Source organism: Danio rerio, chromosome 24 (assembly GCF_049306965.1).
Source record: "Danio rerio strain Tuebingen ecotype United States chromosome 24, GRCz12tu, whole genome shotgun sequence".
Taxonomy (NCBI): Eukaryota; Metazoa; Chordata; class Actinopteri; order Cypriniformes; family Danionidae; genus Danio; species Danio rerio.
The window spans coordinates 34,749,155-34,771,024 of record NC_133199.1 but is presented as its reverse complement, the minus strand read 5'-3'; the positions used below and the strand labels follow the sequence as shown (position 1 = coordinate 34,771,024).

Genomic DNA, 21,870 nt, shown 5'->3' with positions numbered 1-21,870 from the left:
TCAACAAAAATAAATTCTTTGTAACAGTTTTGCATGCCACACTTTTTTCAGGGTAGTAGGATTATTCATTCATTCATTCAGTGTTCTTTTCAGGTTAGTCCCTTTATTAATCAGGGGTCGCCACAGCGTACTGAATCACCAACTTATATTTAACTTATATTCAACTCATTTTTAACTTATATTTAACTAGAAAATTTGCATTTCCCAGTGATGGATGTAATCCATTACTGGGAAATATTTGAACACACTCATACACTACGGACAATTTAGCTAATCCGATTCACCTATAGTGCATGTATTTGGACTTGTAGGGGAAACAGGAGCACCCAGGGGAAACCCACGCCAACATGGTGAGAACATGCAAACTCCACAAAGAAATGCCAACTGAGCCAGCCGGGGCTTAAACCAGTGACCTTGATGTGAGGTGATCGTGCTATTCACTGCGCCACCGTTACGCTGGTTAAAGCATTAGTTCACCCAAAAACTAAAATTATTTTATTAATTACATCTCGTTTCAATCCCTGGAGACCATCTTTCATCTTTTGAACATGCATTAAGATATTTTAGATCAAATATGAGAGCTCTCTCTCTCTCACATTATTGATATTAGAGTCAGCAATGCAACACTTCAGTCTACAATTGCTCATTGTAAATGTGTACCATAATCTGATGTACAGTTTTTGGCACACAAATTTGGTGATTGAGCTTCATATAATTGCAGTTGAACCACAGAAGTCACCTTTTTACAATGTTTTTGGTTCCTTTTCTGGACTTTGAACATATTGTGACCCTAGCTGTCTATGGGGGATGAGGGAGCTCTCAGAATTAATCTAAAATGTCTTAAATTGTGTTCAGGTGATGAATGAATGTCTCGGGGAGGTTGTAATGACAACGAGGGTCAGTACTTGACTGAATTTTCATTGTTGGGTGAACTAATTCTTTCATCTAAACTGAAATTGATACATTCTTGGGCATTTACAAGTGAAGCACTTACAAGTGATGACGTGTTAGGCTGCTCCCAGTTTAAGTTGACGTCTTTGTGGATTTAAAGTCCCACTAATTGATTGATAGTGTTTTTACTTAATAATATTTGGTTCAAGTTCAAACCAACTGAGGTTGGAGCATTCTTAACCCTGTACCACATGGTGTTGACATATGGCAACATGATATTATGTTCATTTCCTTGTCACCTTTTCTTTATCACCAACATTAAGTTTTATTTATTTATTTTATTTTTTTTTTGTTAGAAAGGGAATACCTTAGTGTAGCCAATGGTGTGCTTTGGCTAAGCGACATGACCTGCAATGTTTTATCTATGGCACGATTTCTGAAAGACTGGCGTTTATTGTGAGTAGTTGCTGAATGCAAATGTAAACGTCAATAAAAACAAAGGATCAAATTATGTCAGATCCACAAACAAATGTGAAACATCACCTCTAGTAAGTTATGGTGACATATTTGCAACAACTTTTTTTTTTTATATCAAATTAGTGGTCAGCTCTGAACTTTTAAGTTGTAACAATAACAAAATGAATGCTGGTAATATAATGTTGATTAGTTGTATGTTAATGGCATTTGCATTATGGATAAAATCTACTTTTAATGGCAATACTAAATTTGAATAGATATTAATACAGGGAACACAGTATTAGCGAGCACCACCATGTTCTATAGTAAGTCAAACAGGAAAAGGACAGAACTGGCTCCTCCTGCAGATGAAAGTGAGGATGAAATCGGTTTTAGTGACCATGAGAATGATGCAGACTGAACATTTAATAGAGAGAGTTCAGGTAAGTTAGCTCAGAGGCAGATAAGACAGGTGTAGTATAGTATAGAGTATAATTTATAAACATTGTTAGCTAGTAGCTACATTATTCTGATGCATCTCAATATATTAGACTTGTTTTATATTTGTTATAATTTGTTATAGTTTACTGGAGAAAATGTATGTTGTAAAAATGAATCAACAATATTATGATTGGTTTTAATAATATTCAGCAAAAACTATGGAATAAATGAAAGCTGTTGGAATATGAGTTGTTGGAAAGTATGTACAAGTCATTTAAAAGTTCTGTGTTAAAGCTTATAATACTGCCACACCAATTAAATAATTTCAAACAACAAAATTAAATATAAGGAAAGTTTTAAATTTGAAATTTCTAAGTTGGATCCACTGTTGGACGTTGTTGCCATTTGGCAACATATAATAAAGTACCTTAAAAAATATATGTTTTCCAATTTTTTACAGCACTTCAAGTTAAGCCATTTTTAGAAAAGAAAACAGTCAAATATAGATATTTTTATAGATTTATCATAATGTGTGCGGTAGACGGTTAAAGCCTTCTTTGTTTGTAAATGAAGCTTGGGAGTTTTGATGTAAATGCAGTTTTGACTGTGTATTTGGTCATTTTTAAACAATTTTGTGGAAGTTGATGCCCTTACGAGGTTAAAGTGGGCAGGAAACGGAAGTTAAAATTGTCTTTTTCCACTCTATCATGACAAATGTATTTGAAACGTAGGTTAGTTTGTGATTTTGTAATTTCGGAACTGATAGGCATGTTGGAAGATGGGTGTTGCTGACAAAATGAAAGAAAATTAATTAATGGATGAAGGAAGAGCAGAAAGCAATAAGACACATACTGATAGCCCCTCCGTAAAGGCATTTTATGTGACCAGAAGTGAAGAAAAGTCATTTTGAGGGGGGGTGAAAAGATTATGATATTTGATTAAAGAATCTGAGGGCATTTTGATCTTGATCCAACTTTAAGGCTGATGCTATTGAGCCTCTCAATAGTTTATAGCATTTTTATTTTATACAACCAATCCTAACTGAGACTGATCTCTTGGGTTCAAAGCTGTTTGCAGTTAATGTTGAAAAACGTACATCACTGATGACATATCAGGATTGATAAAGTTTCACGATTGATGACATTTCTGGGTTGATGCAGATTTCAGACAATCCCATTTTGGGGGTTGAGGCCATCTGCAGTTGAAAGGATTTTGGGTTTGTTGCGGTTTAGTTTGCATCATCTTGGGATCTGGACAACTCGGTTCTCACAGATGGACCGGTCTGATGATGTCTGGTCTGGGAAGTCCTTTCGTTTTTTTCCCTTCCATCCTTCCTTCTCCCTTTCCATCTCTCCTCCCATCCCATCCAACCATCAGCGGCTCACTCCTTGGCATCCTCTATCTCATCCCTCTCAGCTTCTTGGCAACATCAGATTAGTTGCTTCCGAAGAGCATTTCCCGTAAATGTAGCCTACTTTAGATCCAGGATTAGCTGCCAGTGATTCAATAAAGGGCTTTTTTTTTGCGGATAACAGTAAATGTTGGTTTTGCAGTTTGGTACAGGACAGTATGCGATGGCGTGGGTACACACATACAGTGTTATCAAAAGAGCCAAATTATCCCTAAGGGATGAGGTTATTATTTCACAACTGTGTGTGTCCACAAATTAGCATAACAAAGACTCACCTCTGCCATTTTGGCAAGCTCGGTCCAATCAGCTTTGTTGTAGCTGCACATTATGCTGGATATGACAATCTATGGGGGAGAGAAGACAGATAGAAAATGAGAGAGATTTCAGCATGAACGAGTTTTCTTTGTCTCACCTTGTGGCCTTTAGCAGAGGCCCGTTTCATTGTGTACAAAAGGTTTCCCCATCAAGGTCCCATTTCGGCACATTATAAAATGGATCTGGAGGCCATTATCTTGTCTTTAAAAAGCAGCAGCCTCCTTCTTCTCAAGCCTCAAAGTCACAAAATCAATATTTATAATTCACAAGACCAGGACAAATCCACTGTCGTGCTGCCATTATTAAAACAGTATCAAGCCCCAGAGCAGGGTGTTAGATAAGAGCATTTGCTGGATTAGCCTGCACTGTTTGTTGTTTCCTTCCTTCGGACACACAATAAGCCAGTCATAAAACAGGTTACGGAAGGTCTGTGTTTCAAAAACAACTCCTGGTTTTCAGTAATCACGGACATAAAAAGCTTTTGAAACTGCACCGAGCGCACCATAGCTCCAATTCTCCCGAGATGGACTTTCTGCCCACACTTGCTAGTGGAAAGAGTAGCTACCAGGTCAACATTTCAGCACACCGGGTCCCTCATCTTGATTTTTCTCCAGGAAAAATCTAACCGTGTTAACCGCATATGTGGCCGCACTCTATTATGTGCCTAATAGCTGCAGAGATGCTGGAGAAAAACCCTGCAATGAAGGCCAGCCTATCTTGTGCTACCTGGTCCAACAATGCGATTACATCTAAACTCTTGTCTCATCAGATGTCCATGACTTACACTCGCTGCTGATGAGGTGGAGGTGGGCGGCACGGGGGACGGGGAAGATTGGTGCTAACAACAGGAGAACAGAGTCCGGGGAGACTCGGAGAAAACTGATTTCATGGGAGGATATTAAACTTGGAGGCTGTGTTGTCCCCCCGGGACAAATTTCCGCTAGATATAAATCTCTCGGGCATTACGCTTTCCCAAAAGCAGCAGGCAGTTAGGCACTAAGCTTAGCCCACCTACATGAGAGCAGAAAATATTGCCAAGTTTTAGGGGGCAAATAAAGTTAAGCACTCTGACATTTACTGCAGAGATTTACAGTACAACACTGACATATAAGTGATATTTGATACACCCTGAAATAGTGTTTGGTAATATTACCATAAACCTCAGGCCATCGGAGAGCAGTTTCTAAAGAAGAAGAAGGAGAGATCAATGCTGCAGGCTTCATTCCGGGTATTATACGCAATATGTGAGTATTCTGTTTTGATTTGGGCCTGACCTTTGCTTGCTCTAACGTCACGTTATTGCAGAACGGCCCTAGAGAAGCCGGAGAGGGATCTAGTTTTAAGTTTATTAACACCAATCCTGCCTGAGCCCCCCTGCTGGAGCGTCACATTAACCGGTGCCGGGGCTGCAGGGTTTGAGGAAGATCTGGGATTACCTGGTTATAAGCTCAATAACCTCTCTCCGGGCGAGCCCACCTTACACTCTAACAATGTGTCTCCATGGAGATGAGTCACCTGGAGGCCAAATAAGAACATGTGGAGCGATGATTCCGGCCGATTCTCTAATGCTGCGCTGTGACCGTTTTCTAATAACCTGGAAAAAATGGAGGAGCTGATAACGGCAAACCACAATTTGTCCAGTTTGACGCTATACTGGCTGTAGCAGCATCCTTATGAGGTTACTTTTTTGCGGGAATTGAAAGAGAACATTTTAGCGCAGTGGGTGGAAGGGTTTGGTAACTGTTGACTTTCAATGCATGATAACTGTGAAAGCTCACCACCCTGACCTCTCTCACTCACGCTGACAAACTTAATGAAAGAAACTGTAAACACGCTTACAAGCAGAAAAGAATATGTTTACGTGAAAACAGGGATGTATAGGTTTACAAATGGAGAAAATATGGGTAGCAGTTTATTTTATACTTGAGTTACACATTTATAGACTACTGTTGTATAATATCTGGTTCATAACTAAGTGCGATCCCTGAAACTACCAGCAAATTTAACCTTAAAGTCTGTGACTTCAAATTTGACGTTTATTTTGCAAGCGCTTGTTCTTATTCATTAGATAATCTGCTGAAAATAGTTTCACGGTTTCTTTTATTTTTAACCAAAATTCAATTTAACAACTCAATTTAGACATTCAAGGCAATTCGTTACATTTTGATTTAGTGGCTAATTCATATCTCATTTGTACAATTTAGTAGAATTTGCTTATCTCCCAATGACGGTTGGGTTTAGGGGCAGGGTTTGATGTCAAGTCTCCTTTTTAAAATCGTTAATTTTCGTATGACTGAAATTGTACAAATTCGTACGAATTAGCCACTAATCTGACAAAATGGAAATAAAAAAATTTACGTATCCTCGTGAGATCAAACTAGTCAAGAAGATCCAGCGAATTTCAAACCAAGCTTCAGAATGGCTCAATAACTAGGTACTAACCCTAAAACATAAATTTACCCAATGTAGTTACCTTATGTCATACAGTATTTTCACAGATACAGTTGAAGTCAGAATTATTAGCCTACCTGAATTATTAGACCGTTTAACGGAGAGATTTTTTAACACATTTCTAAACATAATAGTTTCAGTAACTCATTTCTAACAATGTAATTATTTTATCTTTGCCATAATGACAGTAAATAATATTTGATTAGATATTTTTTCAAGACACTTCTATACAGCTTAAAGTGACATTTAAAGGCTTAACTAGGTTAATTAGGTTAACCAGGCAGGTTAGGGTAGTTATAGGCAAGTTATTGTATAACAATGGTTTGTTCTGTAGACTATCAAAATAATGTTAATGCTAATAATTTTGTCCTTAAAATAGTTTTAAAAAAATTAATAACTGCTTTTATTCTAATTAAAATAAAACAAATAAGACTTTCTCCAGAAGAAAAAATATTATCAGACATACTGTGAAAATGTCCTTGCTCTGTTAAAAATAATTTGGGAAATATTTAAAAAAGAAATATCAAGGGGGGGGGGGGGGGGGGGGGGGGGGGGGGGGGGGGGGTTGGGGGTAATAATTCTGACTTCAACTGAAGGAACAAATGTTAGCACACACATTGTAAAATACTGTTAAGTGCAACCAAATATATAGATCGGATATTTTGTTTGATGAAAAAAAATAGGCTTTCAGTTCCTGTACAAAAAAATAAAGTGCCTATTTTGTCTATTAAGCTTAAACGATTAAAGCATGACGATTTAAGCACTTAAGCCTATAAAATAAATTCATTCATTCATTCATTCATTTTCCATCGACTTAGTCTCTTATTTATATGGGGTCACCACAGTGGAATGAACCGCCAACTATTCCAGCATATATTTTAAGCAGCAGATGTTCTTTTAGCCACAACCTAGTACTGGGAAACACCCACACACTCTCGCATTCACACAAACTCATACTCTATGGCCAATTTAGTTTATTCAATTCACCTATAGCGCCTGTCTTTGAATTGTGGGGGAAACTGGAGCACCTGGAGGACATCGGGAAAACAGCAAGAAGGTCACTGGTTCGAGTCTCGGCTGGGTCAGTTGGAGTTTCTGTGTGGAGTTTGCATGTTCTCCCTGTATTCATGTGGGTTTCCAACCAGGGGTTTCGGTTTCCCCCACAAGTCCTCACAAATAGATGAATTGGGTAAGCTAAATTGTCTGTAGTGTATGTGTGTGAATGAAAGTGTATGGGTATGCAGCTGGAGGGACATCCACTGTGTAAAACATATGCTAGATAAGTTGGTGGTTCATTTCGCTGATTAATAAAGTGAAAGTAAATGGTGAAGTAAGTTTTATGTTTGGGTGAACTTTCCCTTTATGAGTCTGAATGCTCTCAAAACAGCACTTTTACTGCGTGTTCAAATTACAGTTGAACAAACTGAATTGATACATTTTTGGGGACAATTTATTTGTTTTTTGTTCAATCAACTTAAATTTGTAAAAATATTGAGTTGAATTAATCAATTTGTGTTGTGAAAAAAAGGAACTGTGTGGTTGGAATAATGTAGAACCCATAATTTTTTCTAATTTTATCAGATTATTTCACAAACTGCAAATCACTACTAAGATTTTCACGCACAATGTCTAGGGCAGGGTGACGCAGTGGCGCAATAGTTAGTGCTGTCGCCTCACAGCAAGAAGGTCGCTGGGTCGAACCTCAGCTCATATGGCGTTTCTTTGAGGAGTTTGCATGTTCTCCCTGCGTTCCCGTGGGTTTCCTCCATGTGCTCCGGTTTCCCCCACAGTCCAAAGACATGCGGTACAGGTGATTTGGGTAGGCTAAATTGTCCATAGTGTATGAGTGTGTGTGTGTGTGTGGAGGTTGCGACTGGATGGGCATCCGCTGCGTAGAAACCTGCAGGATAAGTTGGCAGTTCATTCCACTGTGGCGACCCTGGATTAATAAAAGGACTAAACCGACAAGAAAATGAATGAATGTCTAGGGCAGGGGTGCCCAAACTCAGTCCTGGAGGGCTGGGGTTTAGTTCCAAACCCAATTAGGCACACCTGGTTAAGCTAATCAAGCTCTTACTAGGCTTCCTAGAAACATCCAAGCAGGTATGTTGAGGTAAGTTGGATGAATTACAAAATGACAACTCATTTGGACAACTCAGTTGGAGCTAAAATTTGCAGGACACCAGCCCTCCAGGACCAAGATTGAACACCGCTGGTCTTGGGTTTACACAGAATTGTCTGAAAGAGGGTTAAAAAAAAGTACAGTCTTTCTATTTCAGAAAATAGAGACCAAAAATATCCTACACTCACGGCACACCAGCTGAACTTCCTGTTTTACAGGAAATACGCTCGTCAACGCATTTCTTGGAGTGTCTAAAGCAGCACAGAACATCTCAGCTCAGCCGGGCACTTAAAAGGAGCTTCTGTCTCTCTACTCTCTCTTCACTTTGTTTCAGAAAGAAGCGATACATCTCTGCTGCTTTCATCCTCAGTACAAAAGCCGCCCCAGTGAATGCTGGGCATCACTTCCATTAGTGCTGCCCATGATTGCCGTCAGAATGTCCTGCAGAAATCAATTAATCCTTTGATATTTCTTGAGCACAAAAAAAAGAAACCCAGATACAAGAATCTCAGAAGTGAACAAATGAGTTGTCATTTTGTAATTTCAGCGAGCATATGCCGCTCCTGCTGTACCGACACAACGGCAGAATTGAAGAGGAAAAAAAAAAAGGACTTATGGATGGAGCTAGCTCACATCATAAATATTTGGATTTCATTAACAAACATGAGGATCACATTACTATGAATAATAAATGGAACAATGAGAAATGAATATTGAAATGGTATTCAAATTTTATGACTTGAGAAGCCAAACCGACTGAGGAAAAATTGAAAATAACTAGCTACCACCGAGAGTCCCATGCAGATTTTACCAAAGACGAAGACCTCCTTCCACGCACGGTGAGGACGAGATTAGAAATAACAATTTTCTCTTCTCAACATGTTCATGTCATGTGTGTTTTCATGTTCATTAATGTCGGAATAAAACAGCAGCTGGTCTGGTTTAAGACTCGAATACTGGATGAATGTTCTTACACCTTGTTGGACAAGCCACGGCTTCATAAAAATCACAAGTCAAACTATTTTGTGCTGTCAACAATGTCAGATGTCATGACATTTTGAAATACTAGAGGATCCATTTTTTGATGTTAAAATCTTGACTGAAACTTAAATTCATATCTTTATTACAATTAAATGTGACCCTGGAGAACAAAATCAGCTAATATTATGTCCCATGAAGATTATTTACGTATTTTTGACTATAAATATACTCATCGACCACTTTATTTGGTACACCTCACTAGTACCGGGTTGGACTCCCTTTTGCCTTCAGAACTGCCTTAATCCTTCGTGCCATAGATTCAACAAGGTACTGGAAATATTCCTCAGAGATTTGGTTTCATATTGTAATAATAGCATCACACAGTTGCTTCAGATTTGTTGACTCCACATCCATTATGCAAATCTCCCATTTCATCACATCTCAAAGGTGCTCTATTGGGTTGAGATCAGATGATTTTGGAGGCCATCTGAGTACAGCATGATAACTCATTGTTAAAACCAATCTGAGATGATTCATGCTTCATGACATGGCGCTTTAATCTGCTGGGAGTAGCCATCAGAAGATGGGTACACTGTGGTCGTAAAGGGATGGACATGGTCAGCAATAATAATCAGGTAGTCTGTGGCCTTGACACGATGATCAATTGGTACTAATGGGCCCAAAACGTGTATAGACAATATCCCCCACACCATTACAACGCCACTACCACCACCAGCTTGAACCATTGATACGGAAGGATGGATCCATGCTTTTATGTTGTTAATGCCAAATTCTGACCCTTCCATCTAAATGTTACAGCAGAAATCGAGACTCATCAGACCAGGCAACGTCTTTCCAATCTTCAATTGTCCAACTTTGGTAAGCCTGTGTGAATTGCCTTAGTTTTCTGTTCTTAGCTGACAGGAGTGGCACCCGGTGTGGTCTTCTGCTGCTGTAGCCCGTCTGCCTGAGGGTTGGATGTGTTTTGCGTTCAAAGATGCTCTTCTGCATACCTCAGCTGTAACGAGTGGTTATTTAAGTAACTTCTATTTGAGTCTTGCCATTCTCCTCTGACCTTTGGCATCAACAAGGAATTTGCACTGCCACTCAATGGACATTTTCTCTTTCAGACAATCCTCTGTGAACCCTCCCTTCCACAAAAGTCTTCACTGAGCCTTGTATGTTTGCACTATTAAAGTCACATGGAATGTTTTGACAAAATCTTGGCTCCTTTTCTAAACTTTTGAATTTGAATTTTTCTGGAGTATTGCTGTCTATGGAGGAATATAAAACTCCCTGATTTCATGCAAATATCTTCATTTGTGTTATTAATCTGAAGAATAGAACACAAACTGAAGAATTCTCATTTTTGGGTGAACTAATCCCTTTAACACACTGTGAAAAAAAACTGCTGGGTTCCACACAATTCCTTGATGTTATCCCAACACAAACTGATTAAGTTTACTTCATTGTTTTTACAAATTTAAGGGGATTGAACACAAAAACAATCAAGTCGTCCAAAAAAGCTCAAGAGTTTTGTTGTTTCAACTCATTTATATAATTAGTTTGAACAAGCAGCAAAGGTCAGTATTATTAAGTGCACAAACTAAAATGTTTGTGTGAAATTGCTGTAGCATCTGTTAATTAACAGGTTCTGTATTTTAGATTTACATGGGTTCTCTGTGCAATTACAGTTGTGAATTGCATTATGGGAGTTTTATTTCTGCTCTGCCGTCTTTTGATGTTAAAAAAATTCAACTCTGCAGTTTTAACAAAGTGACTATTATTGCCATTTTAGTAGTTTGAGACAAGATATTGTTTAAGAAACAATATATGGATCAGGGGTGCACAACCCTGTTCCTGGAGATCTAGCTTCCTGCAAAGTTCCAACTCAAGCTTCAACCCTGACCAAACAGACCTGAGTCAATTAATTAGGACCTGAACGGCACTTGATAATACAAGCAGGTGTGTTTGATATGGGTTGCAACTGAAATCTGCAGAAAGGTTGATCTCCAGGAACAGGGTTGGTCACCCCGATATAGATAATTCAGTCTGTAAATAACAGAAATTGGACGGGCAGCTTATTACCATGTTTTTGTACTGTAAATTTAGGTTTTTGTAACACCAACGCAGACTAAGGGCCCTATCATACACGTGGCGTAATGCGGCACAAGGCGCAACACAATTGTTGTTTGCTAGTTTCAGCCCGGTGCAAGAGTTGTTTTGACGTGTTGCACTCGGCTGCTTAAATAGCAAATGCATTTGAGCTCATATGTGCGCCCATAGGCGCTCTGTTCTAATAAAGGAGGTGTGTTAAGGTGCATTACTGGCACAATGCTATTTTGAGGAACTAAAATAGACTGCGCAATAGACCAGATCAAAGCAAGTCTAAAGTCCAGCGCAGAGCACGCTAGTTGTGCGCCTCGCTTAAACATTGCTTAATGCACACAGGATGTACATCAATAGGCAAATATCTTTACAAATGAAAATGAATTAAAGGATTAAAATATTACAAATATTATTATTTTGTAGATTACATAAATATAAAAACCACCGCCTCCATGCCTTCTTCATCTCGGGGGGCTTTTTTAGTTTATTCATAACAATTTGCTTTTGTATAATGATATTATTAACAGTATTATTTATTATATGCATATATATATATATATATATATATATATATATATATATATATATATATATATATATATATATATATATATATATATATTTTTTTTTTTTTTTTTTTTTTTTTTTTTTATTAAATACAAGCTTAGATTTGCCCACCTGTCAGGATTTGGATCATATGGGGCATAGCATGTGTATTTGGATATAACTAAGGTTTTTGAACACACTTTATTATTATTGTAAATTCATTCATTTGCTGGAAATCAGAACTGAATTTACAAATAGTTTTGTGCAAATACAAATAAATACAAATAGTTACAAATCTTTGTGCTTAATAAACAAAATTAATTATGTTTAGGCTAATGGACCTCTGTGCGTGCAACACTTTACCCTATCCACAAGAGTGAAAGTGTAAGTAAAGAATGAGGAGGCTCATTCTCGCGCTGTAGATGCTCTGTTTAACTGTTTTCTCTTTAGTAAAGCGATCAGTTTTTGCCATGTAAATAGCATATGCGCTATGGCATGACGCAAATGACTCTTAAAGGGAATGGGAAATGAGACTCTGATTGGATTATTCTCAAAACACGCCTCATTAAGAGAAATAGCTCAACCCTGTTAGACCATGCACCATGGCGCAAAGCGGATTTTTCCATCCTTAAAATAGCAAAATTGGATTTCGTCACGCCCTTAATGATTTTGCGCCCTGCACTTTGCACCTGGATCATCAAAATAGAGCCCAATATATCACTTTAAACTAATACAAAATGTCAATAAAAGTCTCTTTTATAAACTTTTCAACATTAAAAGCTTTTAGAGGGAAGATAAGGTTCCATAATGCAATTAAAAAGCACAATTAAGAGGAACAAATCCCAATGAATCACAAAATATGAATAACTGTGAATTTACATTATTTTTTTTTACAGTTTACTGTCTCCAACATTTATGACCAATGTAAACTCACATTATCTGGAAAGTCGGCTTTGAGTTCTCTCACACTCTGGCACCAGTACGCCGCCGTCTTCTCACTGATCAGCTCGATGTTCAAGAAAGATCCTTGACCGGGACCAAATAAGGGACCAGAAGTGCTTCCTCGAACAATTCGTGGAGACACATTAGTAACCAAATCCTGCATGAAGAAAAAAGAAGAGATATTTGTATTTAAACAGCTACCATTAAGACTCCATCATGGGGACGTGACCTTGCACCACCTCCATTAGCAGCTAGTAATTCGCGTACTAGAACAGACCCACAAATCCACATCCTTCCAACAATCCCAACAGACCCCGCTGCTTTTAAAATATGCTCGGCGGCTATAATTTCTGTGTAGAACAACATAAAGAGGACAATTACGGCCATATTCTACAGAAATCCATGACACAAATTCAATAGCGTTATTTCTCCTTCCCTCTCCCACGGGGCTTTGAAGTGGAGCTAAATTCATATTTAATCATACACGTTTGAAATTGTGCCGTGCGGCAGGGAAAATGAAGTCTACTTGAACTACTAAAAAAGGTTTTTTTTAACATTACAAAATAAAGTCATTCATCCATCAGTTCGCACTAATATCTTTCCTTCCTCACACTTTCCCAGACTACATCTTATACATGTACTGTAGCAGAGGCTTGTCTTTTTCTCATAAGTGCCAGCATGCCCGAGAGCCAGGATAGATGTTCTCTGTACTACATTAAGCTGTATTTGAAAAATTCATCTTTTGGCATTAGAGTCCCCGAGGATTCACTGCCAAACTGCTATAATATCCATCACTGATTGGATGTATAGAGTACAGGTCATCCTGGCCGGACAGTAATCAGTCCACACGCTAAATTAGAAGCCAGGCTAATGAAGCTGGCAGAGTCGAGGGGATCGTGGCATCAAGTGAACCGCTATTGGCTAATGGCTTTGGCCCTCGATGTGAGGTTCCAGCAGCGTATAGTCGTATCTTCTGAGTTTTGAGCCAAGAAATCTGTGGTGTCATTTTTCAAATCTGCGTGTAAATGACACATTGAGCTTATATTTGTGTCCTGTCCCTTTAATGCTATGAAACAATATTACTTTGAATGCACACAAGATTGTTGCTATATGTGCGCAGTAAAAAATGCTCGGTTCCAACACAAAGGAATTAAATTAACTTATTTGTGTTTGCAAATTGAAAATAAAACAGTTAAATTGCCCCCCCCAAAAAAAAACTACTCAGGAAATGTGTTGTTTCTACTCATTACTAACAGTAAACGGATGATTTTTGGTTGCTATATTGTTTCAGTTATAACACTATAAAGAACATTTTAAAGAATTTTTGAGGAAGTTTGGTGGAAGTGATGCCATACTGTAGATAAAAGACTTTTGGTTACATGAAGAACATTTCATGGAACCATTTAACACTTTTAAACAACATCTGAAGTAAACAAGCTTTTCATTGGTGCTATTAAACAATATTCGGCCAATGCACAGTTATTTTAAGCAGGAATCTGAGGGTTAAAAAATCTAAACACTGAAAACAGTGAAGTGCTTAACAATGCATATTTTTACTATGTTTATATTAATTAATTAATTTATTTATTACTTAATAAATATAAATGAATATAGGACATAATGGAAATTTCCAAAACATTTTTGTAATACATGATCTTTACTTTATGTTCTAACGATTCTTGGAATAAAAGAAAAATCCAAAAATGTTTACCCATTCAATTTGTTTTTAGTTATTGCCAAAAATTGATCCCTGCATCATAGAAAAACACAATTTGGTGTGAAAATTATCATATATATATATAAATATGAATATATACGCTGGATCCGGAACCTCTGAAATCTGATCCAGCACCTGATTTTACACATCCCCCTCCTCAACTGCCTGCCTCCCCTGTCCGCTGTTCACTTTCACTCTCTTTCTCGACTCCCCACCCCTTTTCATTTTCGTCTGTGACAATCACCCGCTCTTCACTTTTGTCCTTCGTTCACGAGTTATGTTTTTCCCCTCATGAAGGTTTTTGTTTTATTTTTATAAATAATAAACCAATCTCTGTTTTACTGCAATTGACTCCTCACTCCCACAACCATGACATAAAGAGCTTTTTTTTTTTTTTTTACCATTTGTGGAATGTTTCCAAATAATAAGTGGTTCTGATAAAAAACATACAAATAAAGCACCTTTATTTTTAAGAGTTTATGATTTTCTGGGAGCTTAATTCAAATGTTTTAATATTCTACTTAAAAGCAAGGACTCAGATCTACCTTTTAATGTATAAAGGTAACAGCGTAGCACCCTTCCTCAACAAAAAGAATAATTCTCTCTGTCATGGATAAAGAAAAAGACAAGATATGAGCTGACGTTTAATACTGAAGGTTAGGGGTTTGTTCTAATCCATCATTAATTAAAGAAATAGAGGAAGTGGTTTTAATCCAACGTGTCTGAAACCGCGGCGCTGAGAGACCGAGGGGTTAAGAAATTACATTTGCTGTTTCGTCTTTTTCCCTTGCTGTGAAAATTGAACCGATAAACTCAACAGAACAAACAAAAGGGAGTGACAGCTTAATCCTTTGAACTCTGATAAACCATCCATCATAATTTAGCAGTGTGAGAGGACGATTTGCATATCCTAATTAGAACCTACGCCTTTACAGAACAATTACAATAATGCAATGGAACTTCATTTTACAACATTTGAGGAGTTTCCAACCCCCCCCCCACACACACACACATAGCATACATTTGATTTAGAGGCTTCAAATGTGTGACTTGTTTTTCTGCAATAATCATTACACATTTGTTTATTTTAATTATTAATATTATTATTTTTATATAGGTTTATTTACTTGCTGTGCTTGCAAGTAATTAAATCATCTTTAAAACTGCCCATACTTGTCCTTTAGGGATTTCAACAAACTTTCGCATTTAAATATGTGCATAAAGTTTGTATTACATGCTATTTGTTGGGTAGAGCTGTGAACAGAATTACTGTATAATCTTTACCTAAAGAACAATAATAAATAAATAAGTTATTAAAAAAATAAATTAACACACAAAACAAACAAATAAATAAATAAAATAAATATTTAATAAATAAACAAAAATAATAAAATAAATAAAAACACACAAATAAAAAATAAAACCACAAATAAATAAATACATGAATAATTAATAAATAAACAAAAATAATCAAATAAATAAAAACAAACAAATAAAAATACAAATAAACAAAGATATAAACACAACATAAAAAATAAATAAATAAACACACAAATAAATAAATAAATGCCATTTAAAAAATCATAAATCTAGGTAAGATTAAAGTAAATAAATAATTAAGCTTAATTACAGTTTAACACCTTTAACAAAAATTTATATGAAATGGTAATTATAAATGAAGAATTGGAAAGAAATGGTGAGTAGAATGCATTTTATTGTAAAATATTGTTCAATAATCATTATTTACAGTGGTATTTTCCGCATGTTTATAACTGAATTATAATCTGTATAATGATAATAATAATAATAGTAGTAGTAGTATAGAAAAAAAAAATAATAATAATGATGCCTAATAATAAATACACAATGAATTAAACAGTCATAAATATTTATTGTTTAATATTACACAATAATTATTATATAAAATAATATTAAAATTACATTTATAACAATTTTATACAATTTAAATTTCTTCTTTGTTATTAATATAATTGTTTTTATGGCTAGTTATTAACATTATTCTTTTAGCATTAGAGCTAGAATAAAGCATTTTATTTTACAACAAATGCTAACCACGTTAAATAATAATAGTAATAATAATAATAATAATACAAAAAATAATAATAATAATAATAATAATTATTATTATTATTATTATTATTTATATATTATAAATTATAACATATAATAAATAAACCTGGAAAAAGTGTGAATATGTTCTGCCTCCAATGTCCTTCTAATTATTTATGTAAATTATTAAGTACTGGTTATTATCCACTTTATTTCAGCATACACTACCATACAGAAAACATCAAATCTAGAATACACACATTGCCTACAAGTCATAATCTTTTTTTTTCCTTTGAATTTCAGTGTGTCAGTGATAACAAGATGAGTCTCTTTCAGGACAAAAGACTGACAGATTTCTTCAAATCTATTCAAACATGCAAGTGTCTGATTGGAGCGTGGGATTCAGTGTGTGTTTTACAAGTGACATTTTCACACACGACTCGTGGTTGAAGATGAAGACGTTTCCTCTTGTTTAATGAAAGTGTGGCGGCCCTCCAGTGAACACTCAGGGAATTCAGACAGCACATCCCATGAGCTGGAGGCCAATCTCTAAGTCTATATTTAATGAAGCCATGACCGGGGAACATTTGGCTGCTGGCGCTTTGGATTATCAGGCGAGGGTGGAACAAGACGTTTAATATTAAGCAACTAGAAAGCATGAAAATTACCCAAAGACAGAGGTCTGGCATGCTGAAACAGGTGCCGCACGCAGCGATAAGACACGCACGCGTACACACGCTCGCTTTTCCCATTCTCTCCTTTTCCAGCATGCATCTCAATGCAAATTGGATTCCCAAAGATGAGTGCCGATGGACACGAGACGTAAATTCATTCCTCGGCGCAGACCGTAGTGTTAATATGCATGACTGCCAGCAGCCATTGGAGGACGGGATCAAACCTGCCTAGGATGGACACGTCATCTGGGTTTCGGTTTCAACCTGCAGTTGGGTTCAAATGTCTGAGAACGCTTTGAAAATGTGTATTTTTGACTTTTAAACGATGTTGAGATGAATACAAATTTCAGAAATTTACTAGTGATTCTTTTCATGCACTGGTACTCATTCGGACTGGTTTTATGAAATAAATCAAATTGGTGCTATTCATAAATTAATCCATGAGGCTGGTTTTAAGAATCAGTTATTTTGAGAATCATTTGAATTAACTATTATATTATTTTGGATCATCTGGTACAGTCTGATTCAAGAATCGAGAATCAAATCCATTCAAACAATGCACAAATCATGTGATTGAGTGAACCTACAGTGGGGTTTAAATGTCTGAGAATGCTTTGAAAATATGGGAGTTCTTCTTATTTTATAGCTTTGAATGATATTAAGATAATAGAAACTAAAAAATAATATTTCAGAATTTTACTAGAGACTCTTTTCATGCATTTGGTACTCATTCGGACTTGTTTTTTTTAACTGAATCAACTGAATCAAATCAGTCCAATTCATAAACTAATCATTAAGGCTGGTTTTAAGAATCAACTGTATTGAGAATTATTTGAATTTGCATATTATATAATTTCGGATTGTCTGGTAGAGTCTGATTCAAGAACCAAGAATCAAATCCATTCAAACAATGTGCAAATCATTAAATGATTGAGTAAACCTGCAGTGGGGTTTACATGTCTGAGAATGAGAATTTCTGTTTTGAAAATATGAGAGTTGTTTTTATTTTATAGTTTTGAATGATATTGAGATGATAGAAACAGAAAAGTAAATATTTCTTTACTTTACTAGTGACTCTTTTATGCATTGGTTCTCATTCGGACGTGTTCTGTGAACTGAATCATTTTAATCAAATTGGTCCAATCCAGAACTAATCATTGAGGTTGATTTTGAGAATCAGTTGTTTTGAAAATTAATTGAATTAATAAATGTGTCCTTTCGGATCCCTTGGTACAGTCTGATGCAAGACCCAAGAATCAAATCCATTCAAACAGTGAACAAATTATTGAATAATCAAGTGATCCTACAGTGGGGTTCAAATGTCTGAGAACGCTTTGAAAATGTGGGATTTTGTAGTATTTTTGACTTTTAAACGATGTTGAGATGAATACAAATTTCAGAAATTTACTAGTGATTCTTTTCATGCACTGGTACTCATTCGGACTGGTTTTATGAAATAAATCAAATTGGTCCTATTCATAAATTAATCCATGAGGCTGGTTTTAAGAATCAGTTATTTTGAGAATCATTTGAATTAACTATTATATTATTTTGGATCATCTGGTACAGTCTGATTCAAGAATCGAGAATCAAATCCATTCAAACAATGCACAAATCATGTGATTGAGTGAACCTACAGTGGGGTTTAAATGTCTGAGAATGCTTTGAAAATATGGGAGTTCTTCTTATTTTATAGCTTTGAATGATATTAAGATAATAGAAACTAAAAAATAATATTTCAGAATTTTACTAGAGACTCTTTTCATGCATTTGGTACTCATTCGGACTTGTTTTTTTTAACTGAATCAACTGAATCAAATCAGTCCAATTCATAAACTAATCATTAAGGCTGGTTTTAAGAATCAACTGTATTGAGAATTATTTGAATTTGCATATTATATAATTTCGGATTGTCTGGTAGAGTCTGATTCAAGAACCAAGAATCAAATCCATTCAAACAATGTGCAAATCATTAAATGATTGAGTAAACCTGCAGTGGGGTTTACATGTCTGAGAATGAGAATTTCTGTTTTGAAAATATGAGAGTTGTTTTTATTTCATAGTTTTGAATGATATTGAGATGATAGAAACTGAAAAGTAAATATTTCTTTACTTTACTAGTGACTCTTTTATGCATTGGTTCTCATTCGGACGTGTTCTGTGAACTGAATCATTTTAATCAAATTGGTCCAATCCAGAACTAATCATTGAGGCTGATTTTGAGAATCAGTTGTTTTGAAAATTAATCGAATTAATAAATGTGTCCTTTCGGATCCCTTGGTACAGTCTGATGCAAGACCCAAGAATCAAATCAATTCAAATAGTGAACAAATTATTGAATAATCAAGTGATCCTACAGTGGGGTTTAAATGTCTGAGAAAGCTTTGAAAATATGGGATTTTTCCTTGTTTTAGTTTCGGATGATATTGAGATGATAAAAAATGAAGAATTAATATTTCAGAATTTTACTAGTGATTTTTTCTTGCATTGGTCCTCATTCGGACTTGTTTTGTGAACTGAATCAACTGAATAAAATCAGTGCAATTCATAATCATTGAGGCTGGTTTTGAGAATCAATTGTTTTGAGAATTAATTGAATTAAAGGTATCATTTCAGATCACTTGGTACAGTCTGATGCAAGAATTCAGAATCAAATCCATTCAAACAGTGAACAAATCATTAAGTAATCAAGTGATCCTGCAGTGGGGTTCAAATGTCTGAGAAAGCTTTGAAAATATAGTATTTTTACTTATTTTTTAGTTTTGGATGATTTTAAGATGATAGAAAATAAAGAATTAATATTTTAGAATTTTACTAGTGATTTTATTCATCCATTGGTCCTCATTTGGACTGGTTTTATGAACTGAATCAATTGAATCAAATTGGTCCAATTTATAAACTAATCATTGAGGCTGGTATTGAGAATTAATTGTTTTGATAATTAACGGAATTAATGAAGTTATCATTTCAGATCATTTGGTACAGCCTGATGCAAGAATAGAGATTCAAGGGCCTGTTCACACATGATCCCTTTCTGGAAAACTGCTGGTATTCTTCCGGAAAGGTCTGTATGTGTGAAAGAGGCTTTTATTTTGACATCATCTTGTGAACTTGATCAAGAGTTAAACTGAAAGGATCCAAGCCAAAAGAATCAACATTTCAGGTTCAACCAATGATCCATCCCAATCAAAAGAAAAGTGCTACTATCACTAATAAAACAAGTCAAGCAATTTTGTATGCAAACAATGAAAAATGCTAAATTTACGCTTATTCGCTGGTGGTCTTTGACTTTTGGACCCCTACACTACACCTCAGGACATTGTGTGGTGGTTTTTTACATGTCGCAGGTCTAAAATTTCCTTCCTGTTTGACCATTCACAGGCTGTGACCTATAGAGGAAATGCAGGAATGAGCGGTTTTCTTTTTTTTTCCTCTACAGAGGCTCTGTCTCGCTCCCCATTTCATGTGTGTTTTTGAGCTAACAATGTTTTATCACAGCACAACAGGCCCCTAATCCTCCTGTACAACAAACAGGCTTTCAGAAGCGGACACATGCAAGAACTACTAATCAAAATGCAGCAGGCAAAACCACCGCCGCCACGTTCACACACTAGTGCTAACATCACAACAACGCTTTCCCATACTAATGAAAATACACTGTACACTGACCTCACACTGCCATACCAACTCACTGCATACAGCCACAATCATCATTCACCAATGCAGTGACGATTGCTGCCATCATCTGCATATTTTTACATCTTTTTACAAACATTGTGATGAAATGACCTATTTTTTGTCTCCATACAGGTTTCAAGTTTCTGATTTGAAAGAGTCAAATGAATAAACGAATCTTTCAGACTGGTTTTGTGAACGTATTCATTGAAAACATTTGACTCAAAAGAATCAAATATAAGCCAATTAAAATACTGTACATGCAATGCAGATCACACATAAGTCCAATTAATGAACACATCGTTCAGACCAGATCTAAACTGGATTAACTAATAAAGTAGGCTCAACATAAATAAATTGGTCCAATCTGTGTGTAAATTGTGTCTTTTAAGTGACTCAATGACTTATCTGTTTTTCCTAGATTCCGATTCAAAAGAGTCAAATTAATAAACAAATCATTCAGGATGGTTGTGAACCTGTTAACAATGCAGATCACACATTAATCCAAATAATAAATACATTGGTCAGACCAAATACCTAAACCGGATTAACTGTTAAAGTATGTTCAAAATAAATAAATTGGTCCAATCAGTGTGTAAATTAATTGTTTTTTTAAGTGATGCAACAACGTATCTGTTTCTCTTTACACGATTCGAAAGGGTCAAATTAATGAACAAATCACTAAAGACCAGTTGTGAACTCATTCAAAAGACTCAAAAGAATCAAATATAATAATATATATCACAAATCAATCCAAATAATAAACACATAGTTTAGATCAATTATGTCAACTGAATTAACTCGTAAAGCAGGCTCAAAAATAATTAAATTGATTCAATCAGTGTGTAAATTAATTGGGTTTTTTGAAGTGACACAATGACGTATCTTTTTCCTTACACCTTTCACATTTCCGATTCGAAAGAGTCAAATTAATGAACAAATCACTCAGAATTAGTTTGAACTTATTCAAAAGACTCAGATAACCAAAATATACAGATTTAATGCAGATCAAACATCATTCCAATTAATGAACACATTGTTCAGACCAATTATCTAAACTGGATTAACT

At 35.7% G+C, this 21,870-nt stretch overlaps 1 protein-coding gene and 1 long non-coding RNA gene across 6 annotated transcripts in view; one reads left to right on the top strand and one right to left on the bottom strand.

The window, feature by feature from the left end:
• Positions 1 to 21,870, bottom strand: part of dpyda (dihydropyrimidine dehydrogenase a) — a 384,430-nt gene that overhangs the window by 147,762 nt on the left and 214,798 nt on the right. For all 5 annotated transcript variants that reach the window (XR_012399471.1, XM_073940926.1, XM_073940928.1 and 2 more), the window contains 2 exons: positions 12,658 to 12,822; positions 3,475 to 3,543 (listed from right to left, as the gene is read on the bottom strand). Coding sequence is in view for 3 of the 5 variants with exons in the window: in XM_073940926.1 (XP_073797027.1) it covers positions 3,475 to 3,543; positions 12,658 to 12,822 (234 nt within the window). In the remaining 2 variants the exon portion in view is untranslated. Of the gene's footprint in view, positions 1 to 3,474; positions 3,544 to 12,657; positions 12,823 to 21,870 lie in introns of those variants that run through there.
• Positions 4,379 to 17,563, top strand: LOC141380738 (uncharacterized). Its single transcript, XR_012399474.1, has 2 exons — positions 4,379 to 4,758; positions 16,756 to 17,563. It is a non-coding gene; the product is annotated as an uncharacterized lncRNA (long non-coding RNA).